At 34.8% G+C, this 11,242-nt stretch overlaps 1 protein-coding gene across 1 annotated transcript; it reads left to right on the top strand.

The window, feature by feature from the left end:
* Nucleotides 1-10,006: 10,006 nt before the first annotated feature.
* Nucleotides 10,007-10,648, top strand: LOC136274719 (uncharacterized). Its single transcript, XM_066082240.1, has one exon. The coding sequence runs from the start codon at nucleotides 10,007-10,009 to the stop codon at nucleotides 10,646-10,648; it is 642 nt and encodes a 213-aa protein (XP_065938312.1).
* The last annotated feature ends 594 nt before the right edge of the window (nucleotides 10,649-11,242 follow it).

Here is an 11,242-nt window from a genome sequence, read left to right as displayed (position 1 = left end):
AATTGCGCTTTCCATGATTTATTTTCTTACTGGGTTCTTTATGGGCGGGGCACGTTTGAATGTAGCCTTCCGTTTGGTACATCCTACATATAGTTGCAGCACTTGTTGTATCCCCATCCTTTACTACAAATGTGTTTGTTAAAATTAAGAGTGCAACCATTATCTAATAAGGCATTTTTCTTTTAATGATACTTTGTTAAGGTTGTAAGGGGTTACAGCTTCCGGTCTGATATACAGTGACCGAGGGCTTCATATTACCTCCCCCTAGATTTAAGACTAACTGCACATTAGCACTTGCTGACTTTAGATAAACAGTTATTGAGGGGATACATGACCTTTGTAATATAATTAGAGATCCTGTTTATATAATGTCAGTATTGAAAGATGTTTTATGTGTTTAAATGTATTTTATTTGCTAAAAATGTTGCGAAAATTCAAAATTACGGACACTTGTAGGTAGTATGTAAATATGTCTCCTTGATACATGTCCGAGCTAAAAAAAAGTGTTGATATTGAAACCATAGTCCCCTGGTATTTCACTATTTCTAAATCGTCTTCAATCTTATTGAGCTTTTGTAGTTTTGGCTCTTAACAAATGATAACTTATACCTTTCGAAAAAAAATTATATTCAAAATGTAAATGTTAAATTCCGACGGCATATTTTATTCTTTATAGTACCCATCTTCAAGATTTTGTCAAGTTTACTCCATAATAGTCGTGGGTAGCCTTCAGGCAGTTTCAACTTAATTTTAGGATGTTTGCTCAAAGTTAAAGGTAGCAAGGGACAGTTTCAAATAAGATACCCCTAAATATTATAGTAAAAATGAGTCTAGCTGTATTTGAAGACTTGCTTGTATGTGAAGCAGGCAGATATTTTTCATTTGTATCTTTTTGTATTACTGTATTGAGTTATTGCTTCTTGATTCTATTAATTAAAGCATCCACTGTTAACCAATCATTGTGATGATTATTTTTATACAATAATAAATAGTATATGTAAATAATTTGTTTTGCATAAGTAGTTTTAGATTAGGTTGGATTAGTGTGTTTATATTTGATTTCCAATTTTTAGATACTTCGAATTATCTTAGGTCGGCACATATACCGACAGTGTCTATTACGTTTCAGAGAACGACTCTTTGGGGTTAAACTTGAACAGATACGGATAGATTGCGTGCGTGGAAATCCCTGCTCTATCTAATCTTCGTGTGATCTAACCTACGATACAGAGTGTGTAGTCATCCCTGCTTTGAATCGCATTAATACAAGTGTGCGGTCATCCCTGCTTGTATTAGTGGTGGTTGCGGCGGAGCATTAGTGTGTGGTCATCCCTGCTGGTGTTCTGGCCTTTCTAGCGCAAGTGTGCGGCACTCCCTGCTTGCTTTAGGTTGCGTTGTTGGCGCAAGTGTGCGGTCATCCCTGCATGCGTTAACGTTGGTACCTGTTGAGTTGCGCATGTGTGCATTTGTAATATAAAAATAAGTGAATTGGTTATAGGAAATAATTTTATGGAAGTAGGGAGTCATTCCTGGATTTTGTTATAAAGCATGTAGGTCACATAGTGTTATATGGTGTGCGTAGGAGTCATATGAAAAAGCGGGTGTTGAAAGGTGTGTCAACTTTTGATGTAAGAAGTAGTACAGACGGTTATTGAAATTGTGTCAAAATGACATGGATGGGAAGAGGGCCCCACAGACTAGCAGGAAAGGGACATGTTAAACTACAGATTGCACCCTAACTCGGGGGTCATCTCTCTGCAGAGAGAGCTGTAGGGTGGGGTCTAAATGGGGCAAAAAGTATTAAAATGTTCACTGTACAAGGGGGGTCTAATAGACATTTAATCGGACTAGAAAAAGATATTAGTTGTATTTTAGGTGAATTTCTCCCCTTAATGTCACTCCTCAAATCCAGTAGTAGTTATAAGTCATTTTTCCCAGGTGCAAACTATGAATTTCCGGCAACGCGGCGGTAAAGGGGGGTATCCCCACTGCATAATTTCGAGCATCCAAAAAAAACCCACAACTTCCCTTGCCACCTAAAGTAAAACGATTGCCTTTTTTAAAATGAAGTAGTATTTTTAAAGAGCAATGGGGCATTTTAATACATATATCTAATAAAAACAAACTAGGCTTAGACCCTTGCGTGCACGGGTTGACATTATATATGATATCAGACATTAACGAAATAGATACATCGACACACTGTTTTGTTGACATTACCATAACCAAGCTTTAAGCCTACAATATTGCTATTAATTTCACTACACTCTACTTGGTTAGAATAATCCAATTGTTTCTCGGGACAGGTCTTCACCATAGTTAAAATGCCTCCCATATACCCGTAATTTATACAGCAGAAAATTGCAGAACGCTCCAAAACGATTTTGGAGAAAGCTAATGAAGTTGCATTGAAAGAAGAAAAATTATTCACAACAAACCATTTTAAGGCTGTAAACACCTTTTATCTAAAAATTTAATTCATATTTTTGAAGAATTTAACACTTTTTCACTGACGTTTTTTAATCGCTACACATTCATGTTGACATTCGAAACTCTCGGGATTTACACAGTAAATGCACTATGTAAGAGTTATCTCCCGTATTTTCGTTGATGAACATAATATATAGCAAATTTCCAATGAAAATTTACACGTATTTGTATTATCGTTTCTGAGTTTATCCTTGCAAATGTAATATTGTGGAAACATAAACTAAAGAGCCTATCATGATTTATATTAGTGTGAATGTAATGCACATGCGCATTTTAAAATCCAAAAAATTCAGATGATTTCCGGAATTTTTGAGGAATTTTCGTTGATTGATTGAGAAAAAAAAAACAAATTGGTAATCTTCAAGTACCAATGATGTTTAAAATATATAAAACAAACGACAGTACTTGTTCTAGGTATTAAAGCCCAAAAAATCGAGTCTATTATTTTAATATAGTAGTATATATGTTTGTCTCCGTCCTATGAAAACCTTGCTTTTACATTCAATGTAAACAATATGGCATTCATAGATCAAAATTTTGAATTTATGATAAATTAAGAATTATTAGGAGGCCAATAGTTGTTTTCCATTTAGATAATTGATTAGGCTGTGCCTTTTGCTTACATGTTTGTTTACGTCATTGTGTAAGTTCCGCGTACGATGTTATATAACCGATGCACAGGTAAATAAGGTAAATAAGTTTTCCCGCTCTAACTTTCGGTTTAATGTATTAATTAGACATTTTGAGTCTTGCATTAGCTGAAAACCTTATTGTTTTCTCAAAATTCGTTTTATTTAATTGAATTCCTAAATGTGGATAGTATGAAATATAATAGGATAGGATAGAGCTGGTTTGCAGGATTTGATGCAGGATACAGGATACAGAATACAGGATAAGATATGATTGTTTATGTCAACTTTTACGATCATAGCAGCACTCTAAAGTCTTAATGAACTTCATACATGTGTATTTGTGTTTTAATAAATGAAAAAAATTACAATAACAAACTGTCAACCATCTCAAAAATCCATAAAACGAAATACAAATTCAAAGCAGCGCAACACGGACCTTTAAAAAGAGAGAGGTAGGATCAGGTGCCATGGAGGAGTGAGTATCCTCTGCTGACCAGTCACATCCACCGTGTGCACTTTGTCGTAATCGGGGAAAAAAAGGAACATTCCGTAGACAATTAGGTCATTAATTATGGTCTAACAATTAGTATGAAAAACGTCAGTCAGCATGCGACCCAGTGGAAGATTGTATTTGCTGACAAGGTAGCTGTATCAACCATAGAACTTACTAAAAGATGACTTCAAACGAGACTGTTGATAGTCCTGTTTTATCAACTTGTTTGTCAGTAGCTTGTCTCGCCTTAGAAACTGTTCATCCGAAGAGCATGCCTTTGTGTATCGAATTAATTGAGAGACAAAAACACCACATGCAGGTGATGAAGGTATATTGCTACATAAGTAAGGAAAGTTGACCATAGAAAAAATGAAGTCATCACTTTATCATAAAGTTTTGATGTTAGGTTACTATCAATGTCCATTTCCAGTAAAATATCCAAATATGAAACAGATGACGCAGACTCAGTGGTATCTTTTATTTCAAGTTCACTGGGATATATCGAGTCGACGTAAGTATGGAAATAACAATTGTTAATGAATAATACGTTATCAATATACCTGAATATTGAGTTGAAGGCAACAGCAAGTGATTTATTTTTTTCATGCACAAGTTTGTGAATAAATTTTAATTTAAATTTCAATAAATTTTACACGTGAATGCATAATAGGAATCAGCATAGGAATAGCAGTGTAAGGACTGAACTTTTGGAACACTGAAACATAGCAACCGCTAGTGTAACTTGCAAAATCAAAGATAACATTTAAATGTGATGGATTTATAAATGAAAGGTTATTTACAAACTTAAATGTCAAATAAGAGGATAATGGCAATTAGGAAGCAATTTCCTTTTTTCGGATTGTGAGTTTTGGCCATCAATATGTATTAAATCTGTTAAGACGTGATTGATACTAATAACTAATGATCGTAATGGTGAAAATACCTTGTTAAATTACTTTTGTCAAATATGAAAACAACTCTTAAATATATTCAGAAAAACAAAAATGAATTTAACAAAGTCCTGAATTAAATGTACTTTTATACTTTTGCTGAGACCAAGATTTTGAAGTTACATATATCTCATTGTTATAATAATAGCATTTGACAAGAAAAGTGTTTAAGGGTGTCCTATTTAGTAATTTATTCAGCTTATTCATGCAATCCAGGCGAAATGGAAAATTACTATATTAAAGTTATTGATAGAGACAAATTATTTCTAAATGTTATGGTTTGTTCACTGTACCATTGAACTGTTTTAATTACATGCAACTGTTGAAAGCAGGATATTTGATAAGAGACGTGATGATTTTAATTCTAGTGAAGTTATTTAGATTATTCATTTCATCGGAGCGGGTTAACTTTGGCCTGCACACCCAAATAGTCACTTTGATCTTTTTTTCGCATCAGAAGACGTGAAGAATGTTAAATACTCATGTTTTCCCAGGCATGTTGCATCGATTTTGAAAGGGGGCAAACTTATCCAAAAAAATCTTGGCAAGCAAATTTGCAAATCATGAAAATCCTAATCCGTGCTTGTGGGGGCGGGGGGAGGGGAGAGGAGAGGGGGTGTATACTTATAACTTTTTTTAACTTTAAATTTTTTACATACTCCAAAAAAAAGTAAAAAAAAAAGGGGGGTGCAACCCCATTATAATTCAATTTACTACATGTTTGCTGCTATGTCCCTGCTTCAATATCTGTTTCCACCAATTCATTGCTCAGACTCAACACACACAAATAGATAAAAAAAAATAATGTAAGACTAAAACTCAGTTATTTTCCGTTGATTTTTTTCCCTGTAAATCAGAACTCAGTCACTTTCACTTTTCCTTTCATCGATTATTTTTTAGTTTTCTAACAAAATCAAACATGTTCACCAAATCCTTAAAACTAAGTTAAATTTATCTGTGGTAAGATTATGCTACTTTAAATGAATTGTTTAAATTTGTACAATGCAAAATTAAAGGATCTACAAAAAGCAATAAAATTTTAAAATCAAAGAAGAATCACTTTATATTAGATCGACTTATTTCAATAAAAGGACGTCGAAATTAAGCGTGGTAATGGAGTAAACGTCAATAGCTACTCCTGCGGCCACGACAATTGTTATTGCATTTATTTATTAAAATTTTAAAAGAACGCTTCACACAATTAGTCACCAATAATAAATAAATATGGCGGGGTTCTCGTTAATGTATTACTGCGTTATTTAAAAATCATACCCTTTACTTCATTCTTCCGCAGTTAACATTCCTTTTACATCAATACATTTAAAATTTAAATATGCCTTATAACACCTTTCAAATGAAAAAAAAATGTAAATCATCTGAAAACATATCACGCACACTGTTGTTTGAACTACTAATAAAAATTCATCTTCAAATGACAAAAATTGCATTATAAAATCCAACACCACAAGGATTCCAGTTGAATTACAAACACCATTAATGTTCTATGGATGTTGCATAAAAGCATAATAATGAAGGACACAGTTTCTAAAATAAAAATCCCTGCCAGTATCGATGAAACCGGATCAACACAGCAGGGACCAGCTGACAGAAACACACAATGAATTTAAAAGGCCCACAAGTATATTACTTTTTACTCCATGCACATTTGAATTAGTAGTTGATGTATATAAATACGATATGATTCCAACTAGAGCAATTATGGAACACAACTAAATAGATTATATCTATGTTCACCTCCATGGCACATAAGCATATTTTTTTTTAAATTTGCTTCAAATATATAATTAACACAAAAAGGCCGAATATGTGGTTGTAATTTGTTAAAAGTCCATGACCTTCAAAGAGAATTTGTTACTATGGTATATATATATATATATATATATATATATATATATATATATATATATATATATATATATATATATATATATATATATATATATGTATATATAGGAATTTGATGTTTTCACATCTATAAGATAGTGGTAATTCTGACTACATTCAGTCTGTTAATTTCAATTTACCACGCTAATTAACGATCAACATCCACACAATAGAGCAAATCAAGCACACACAAGCATGACGCTTTTAAGACTTTTTATTGACATATTGTGTGTCTAATAAGAATTGTAAGTGTACCTTTTAATTAATTGTAAAGGTATGATCAATTCATTAAAAAAACGCATTTAAAAGGAGCCATTTTTAATCATTTAATTCATAATGACACACACTGAAAATTTGCTTACTAGCTTCAAGTGCATTACAAAAAAGACCTATACGACAATTATTACTTTTTAACACGGGTTCATCAAAAAAAATGTTACACAATGCATCGCGATTCTCATGAGCGCAGTATTAAATGAAATCAAACCATACCATTCCCAAAACGAGAAATGATTTATCAAATGAAAAAAGGTTTTTTACGAACGTGTAAATAAAACATTATGGCCTATTTGTGTAAAGAACTAGAGTCTGAATTTATAACAAAATGTCAGGAATCATGCTTGCAACCTCATACTCTAATTAATATGTTGTATTTAGAGATGATACCTATTTTGCTTTACTTTTTTGATCTGAATTAAAATACATTATATTAGTTATAACGGTAGCATACAGTTTATAAAAAAGTGCTATCAAGAATAAGGGTTGGTTACATTAAGTCATAGAAAACTTCAGCTGTAGGGTACAGTTTTTTACAGCATGATGCCTAGACCAAAAGTTGGTGTGAAAAGAAAAAGAGCTGGTTCGGCGGAAAGAAAAGGAGCAAAGTCCAAAAAAGATCAGAGCTCTGATCATCAGGAGGAAACATTGGTAGAGAGAGTAACACAGGCGGTGTTGGAAGCATTAGAGGACAGAGCTGTCCCCGCCATTCCAGACAGGAGCGAGTCCCCCCAGAGTTTGGATGGTGAGTCTGATTCAGAGATTACATTTAAAGAGATAGAAAGGTCAAATGATGAGTATGCTTCCAGTGAGGCAATAGATACTTTTACTTGGTCAACCCCTATTTGAGGCAATAGATACTTTTACTTGGTCAACCCCTATTTCGGCTATGGTTCCTCAGAAGTTGAAACAGAAAATATGGGAGGATCAGTTTATTGATCTCGCGGTCCTGCTCCCTAATAACTTGGTTCCTGGTCCAGAGAGTAGCAACTATAAATTTAAACTCGAGAAGAATGACAACATATCGGTAGTACCAAAAAAGGCCAAACAGTCTATTAACTCCATTTTTCAATGGACGACAGCTTTCTTGCGCTTTGTTGCCATATAATGATATATGCTGAGAAATTTCCAAATGCAACACCAAATCTCATAAAACATGCAGAGACAGTACGTGACATGGCTGCATCGGGAAATGTGTCATGGCAAACATATGATAAGCAAATAAGAATGGATAGACAGATAAGGGGTACTCCATGGGGTAAAATTAATGTAGAGTTCATGCTGCAGGCCCAGAGATCCAGACAAGAAAACAAGCAGTCCTTTCGTTCCTTTCGTACAAGGCCTGGACAAAGATCAGCTTTTACAAACCAATTACCAAGAGGTATCTGCTGGTCTTACAATAGAGAGGGAGGTTGCAAGCTTGAGCGCTGCAAATTTCAGCACATCTGTACAGAATGTAAGAAAAACCACCCTAAAACAAAATGCAGAACCCAAGCAGTCGTTAAGAACCAAAGTGTCAACTCCTCTTTGGGAACAACAAAACAACAATGAAATTGTAACCCCAGTAAGACCCGAAGTTTTGAAGTATTTTTTAAAGGGCTATGATACTGCTATGGCAGATTATCTGGTGGCAGGTTTTAATTACGGGTTTGAATTGCATTATGAGGGACCAAGACAATTCAGGTCATCTAAAAATCTTTTGTCGGCTTTGCAGAACCCTGTTATTGTTAACAAAAAACTACAAAAAGAGCTCGAGGCTCACAGAATAGTGGGACCTTTTGTTACACTCCCTTTTGATAATCTCCAAATTTCCCCTATTGGTATTGTGCCAAAAAAAGAAGAGGGTCAGTTTAGGCTCATACACCATTTATCTTTTCCTGAAAACAGTTCTATTAATGATTTTATACCAGAAGTGTTTACAAAAGTCCATTATGCTACTCTTGATGATGCTATGAATATTATTGTTTCATTGGGTAAGGGTTGCCTGATTGCCAAAACTGACATTGAATCAGCTTTTCGCATCGTACCTGTTTGCAGAGAGGATCATGAATTACTGGGTTTTCAGTGGGATGGTTGCTTTTACTTTGATAAATGCTTACCTATGGGTTGCGCTAGTTCTTGTTCTATTTTTGAGAAATTTTCCTCAGGACTAGAATGGATTGGTAGGGTAAAGGGTCACATTCCACACATAGTACATGTTTTGGATGATTTCTTATTTATCGGTCCACCTGGATCAGAAATTTGTAATCAGAGTTTGTTAGTTTTCAGACTTATTTGTGAGAGCTTAGGTGTTTATTTAAAGGAGGAAAAGACATTTCAGGCAAATACAAATTTAGTGTTCTTGGGTATTGAGATTGACACTGTGGCGATGGAGATTAGGCTTCCTGAGGACAAATTGGTTAAGCTACAAAAAGCGATAGATGCAGTGAAATACAAACGCAAAGTTTGCCTAAGAGAACATGTCTTGTGATTATACCAGGACGCACTTTCTTAAGACGACTTATAGACCTTACTAAAGGTATTGCAAAGCCACATCATCACAAGGATCTTACTAAAGAGAGTAGGCAAGATTTAGCGGCTTGGTCATTATTCATCAATCATTTCAATGGGAAATCCATATTGTTTAAACACATTTGGAAGACATCAGAGCAGTTACATTTATATACTGACGCTGCTGGCTCTTGGGGTTTTGGAGCTGTGTTTGGAAGAAAATGGTTCTATGGAGCTTGGCCAGAGAGTATGAAAGAATATAATATTACTCTGAAAGAATTATTTCCAATTGTTGTAGCTGTGGAAGTATGGGGTCGCGTTTTGCAGAATTCATGTGTGATTTTCCATTCTGATAATGCTGCAGTGGTCAACATAGTAAATGCACAGACATCAAAGGATTCGAAAATCATGATTTTGGTCAAAAAATTTCTGGAGGTGTCATTGGACAGCGAGGACGAACCAACAGCCATACCAAGCCACCTTTTGCAGCTATCCAAAACACAGCTGTTACCTTGATTGAGGCAGCTTTAGCCCCTAATACAAAGATTGTCTACAAGCAGGCCCTAAATTGTTTTCAGACATTCATGCAAAGTTATTACAATACATGCAGTATTAAGGATGTTTCTCTCGAACACATTATTAGTTTCGTTTCCTATCTATTTAGTATAGGCAAAGCACCAAGCTCAATAACAACATACTTGGCAGCGCTGGCATATTATTTTAAAATGTCTAATATTCCAGACTTTTCAAATCATTTCTTGATAAAGAAAATGTTAAGTGGGGCAAAGCGTCTGGCCAGCTCTCCTGATGTGAGGCAGCCTATTACTCTGGATATCCTGGAAAACCTTTTAGTAGCCGTGCCTCATGTAGCCAATTCTAGTTACCAAAGATGTTTGTTCATGGCTATGTTTATAATAGCATTTTATGCTTTCCTCCGAGTAGGAGAAATCACAGTTCGCTCCCATTGTAACCCAAACTTGCTGCTTTTGAGTAATGTATCCTTCAAGACAATAGCCAAAGCAAGTTGTATGATCATAACAATGACCAACTTCAAGCATAATCTGGGGAAAAATCCTGTGCATCTGGAAATCAAACCTCAGCCAATCCGCAAATTTTGTCCTGTGCAAATCATGAAGAATTATCTCAAAGTGAGAGGTGTGAAGGATGGACCTCTGTTTTGCTATGGCTCTGGAAGGCCTATATCCCGTTCAGAATTCTGCAAGGTGCTGAAATCGGCTCTGAAGTTCTCAAAGTTGGACAGTCATAAATTCAAAGCACACAGTTTCAGAATAGGAGCAGCAACTCAGGCTCACCTGCAGGGCTTCTCAGATTCACAAATAAGAGTTATGGGAAGATGGCACTCCGAGTCATTTCAGAGATATATCAGGGTGTCCTTGTTTCCAACATTGTAGTTTCTATATCACAATAATGTTCTGGGATATTTGTTTTTTAGGGTCCAGTAATAATGGATAACTGGCTGAGGCGGTATCCATTATTACTGGCTAAGTATTTGAGTCTTTTTAACATTCAGGTGTCTGTATGAGGTTTAAATCTGATATTGTCAGGTTTGCTGTTTTACAAGATTAACACATATACAATGTAGGATATTTGTCATATAGGGTCTACTGATAATGGATAACTGACTGAGGCAGTATCCATTATCGGTGGCTCTTTATTTTCATGATGTTGAAATCTTGCAATTTCCTTTTGTTTTATTAGAGTAAAGTGGGAAGAAGTACATTGTATTGAAGTAATAGATGTTTACAATATAGGGCATGAGACCCTAAGTGTTGCGAGTTGATGATTTATCATCTTGATAGTTTATATACTTTTCAGGTTTTATTTTAACAAGTCTTATGACAAAGATTTATCATGTTCCAGGTTTAATTTTAATATTAAGGGGCCACTATCTGAGGTGGCACCCCCATATTCGAAAAAGTAATTGGGATTAAGTTGTAAGATGTGTAACGGGTGTTACAAGGTATTTAACATCAAGATGTAGGTGT

This window comes from Magallana gigas, chromosome 4, assembly GCF_963853765.1.
Source record: "Magallana gigas chromosome 4, xbMagGiga1.1, whole genome shotgun sequence".
Lineage (NCBI taxonomy): Eukaryota > Metazoa > Mollusca > Bivalvia > Ostreida > Ostreidae > Magallana > Magallana gigas.
The sequence above is the reverse complement of the archived record's forward strand: the minus strand, read 5'-3'. Positions and strand labels throughout refer to the sequence as shown.

Bases quoted from the DNA above. Each gene is read 5' to 3' on its own strand.
- LOC136274719 (XM_066082240.1), top strand. From the start codon at position 10,007: ATGTTAAGTGGGGCAAAGCGTCTGGCCAGCTCTCCTGATGTGAGGCAG.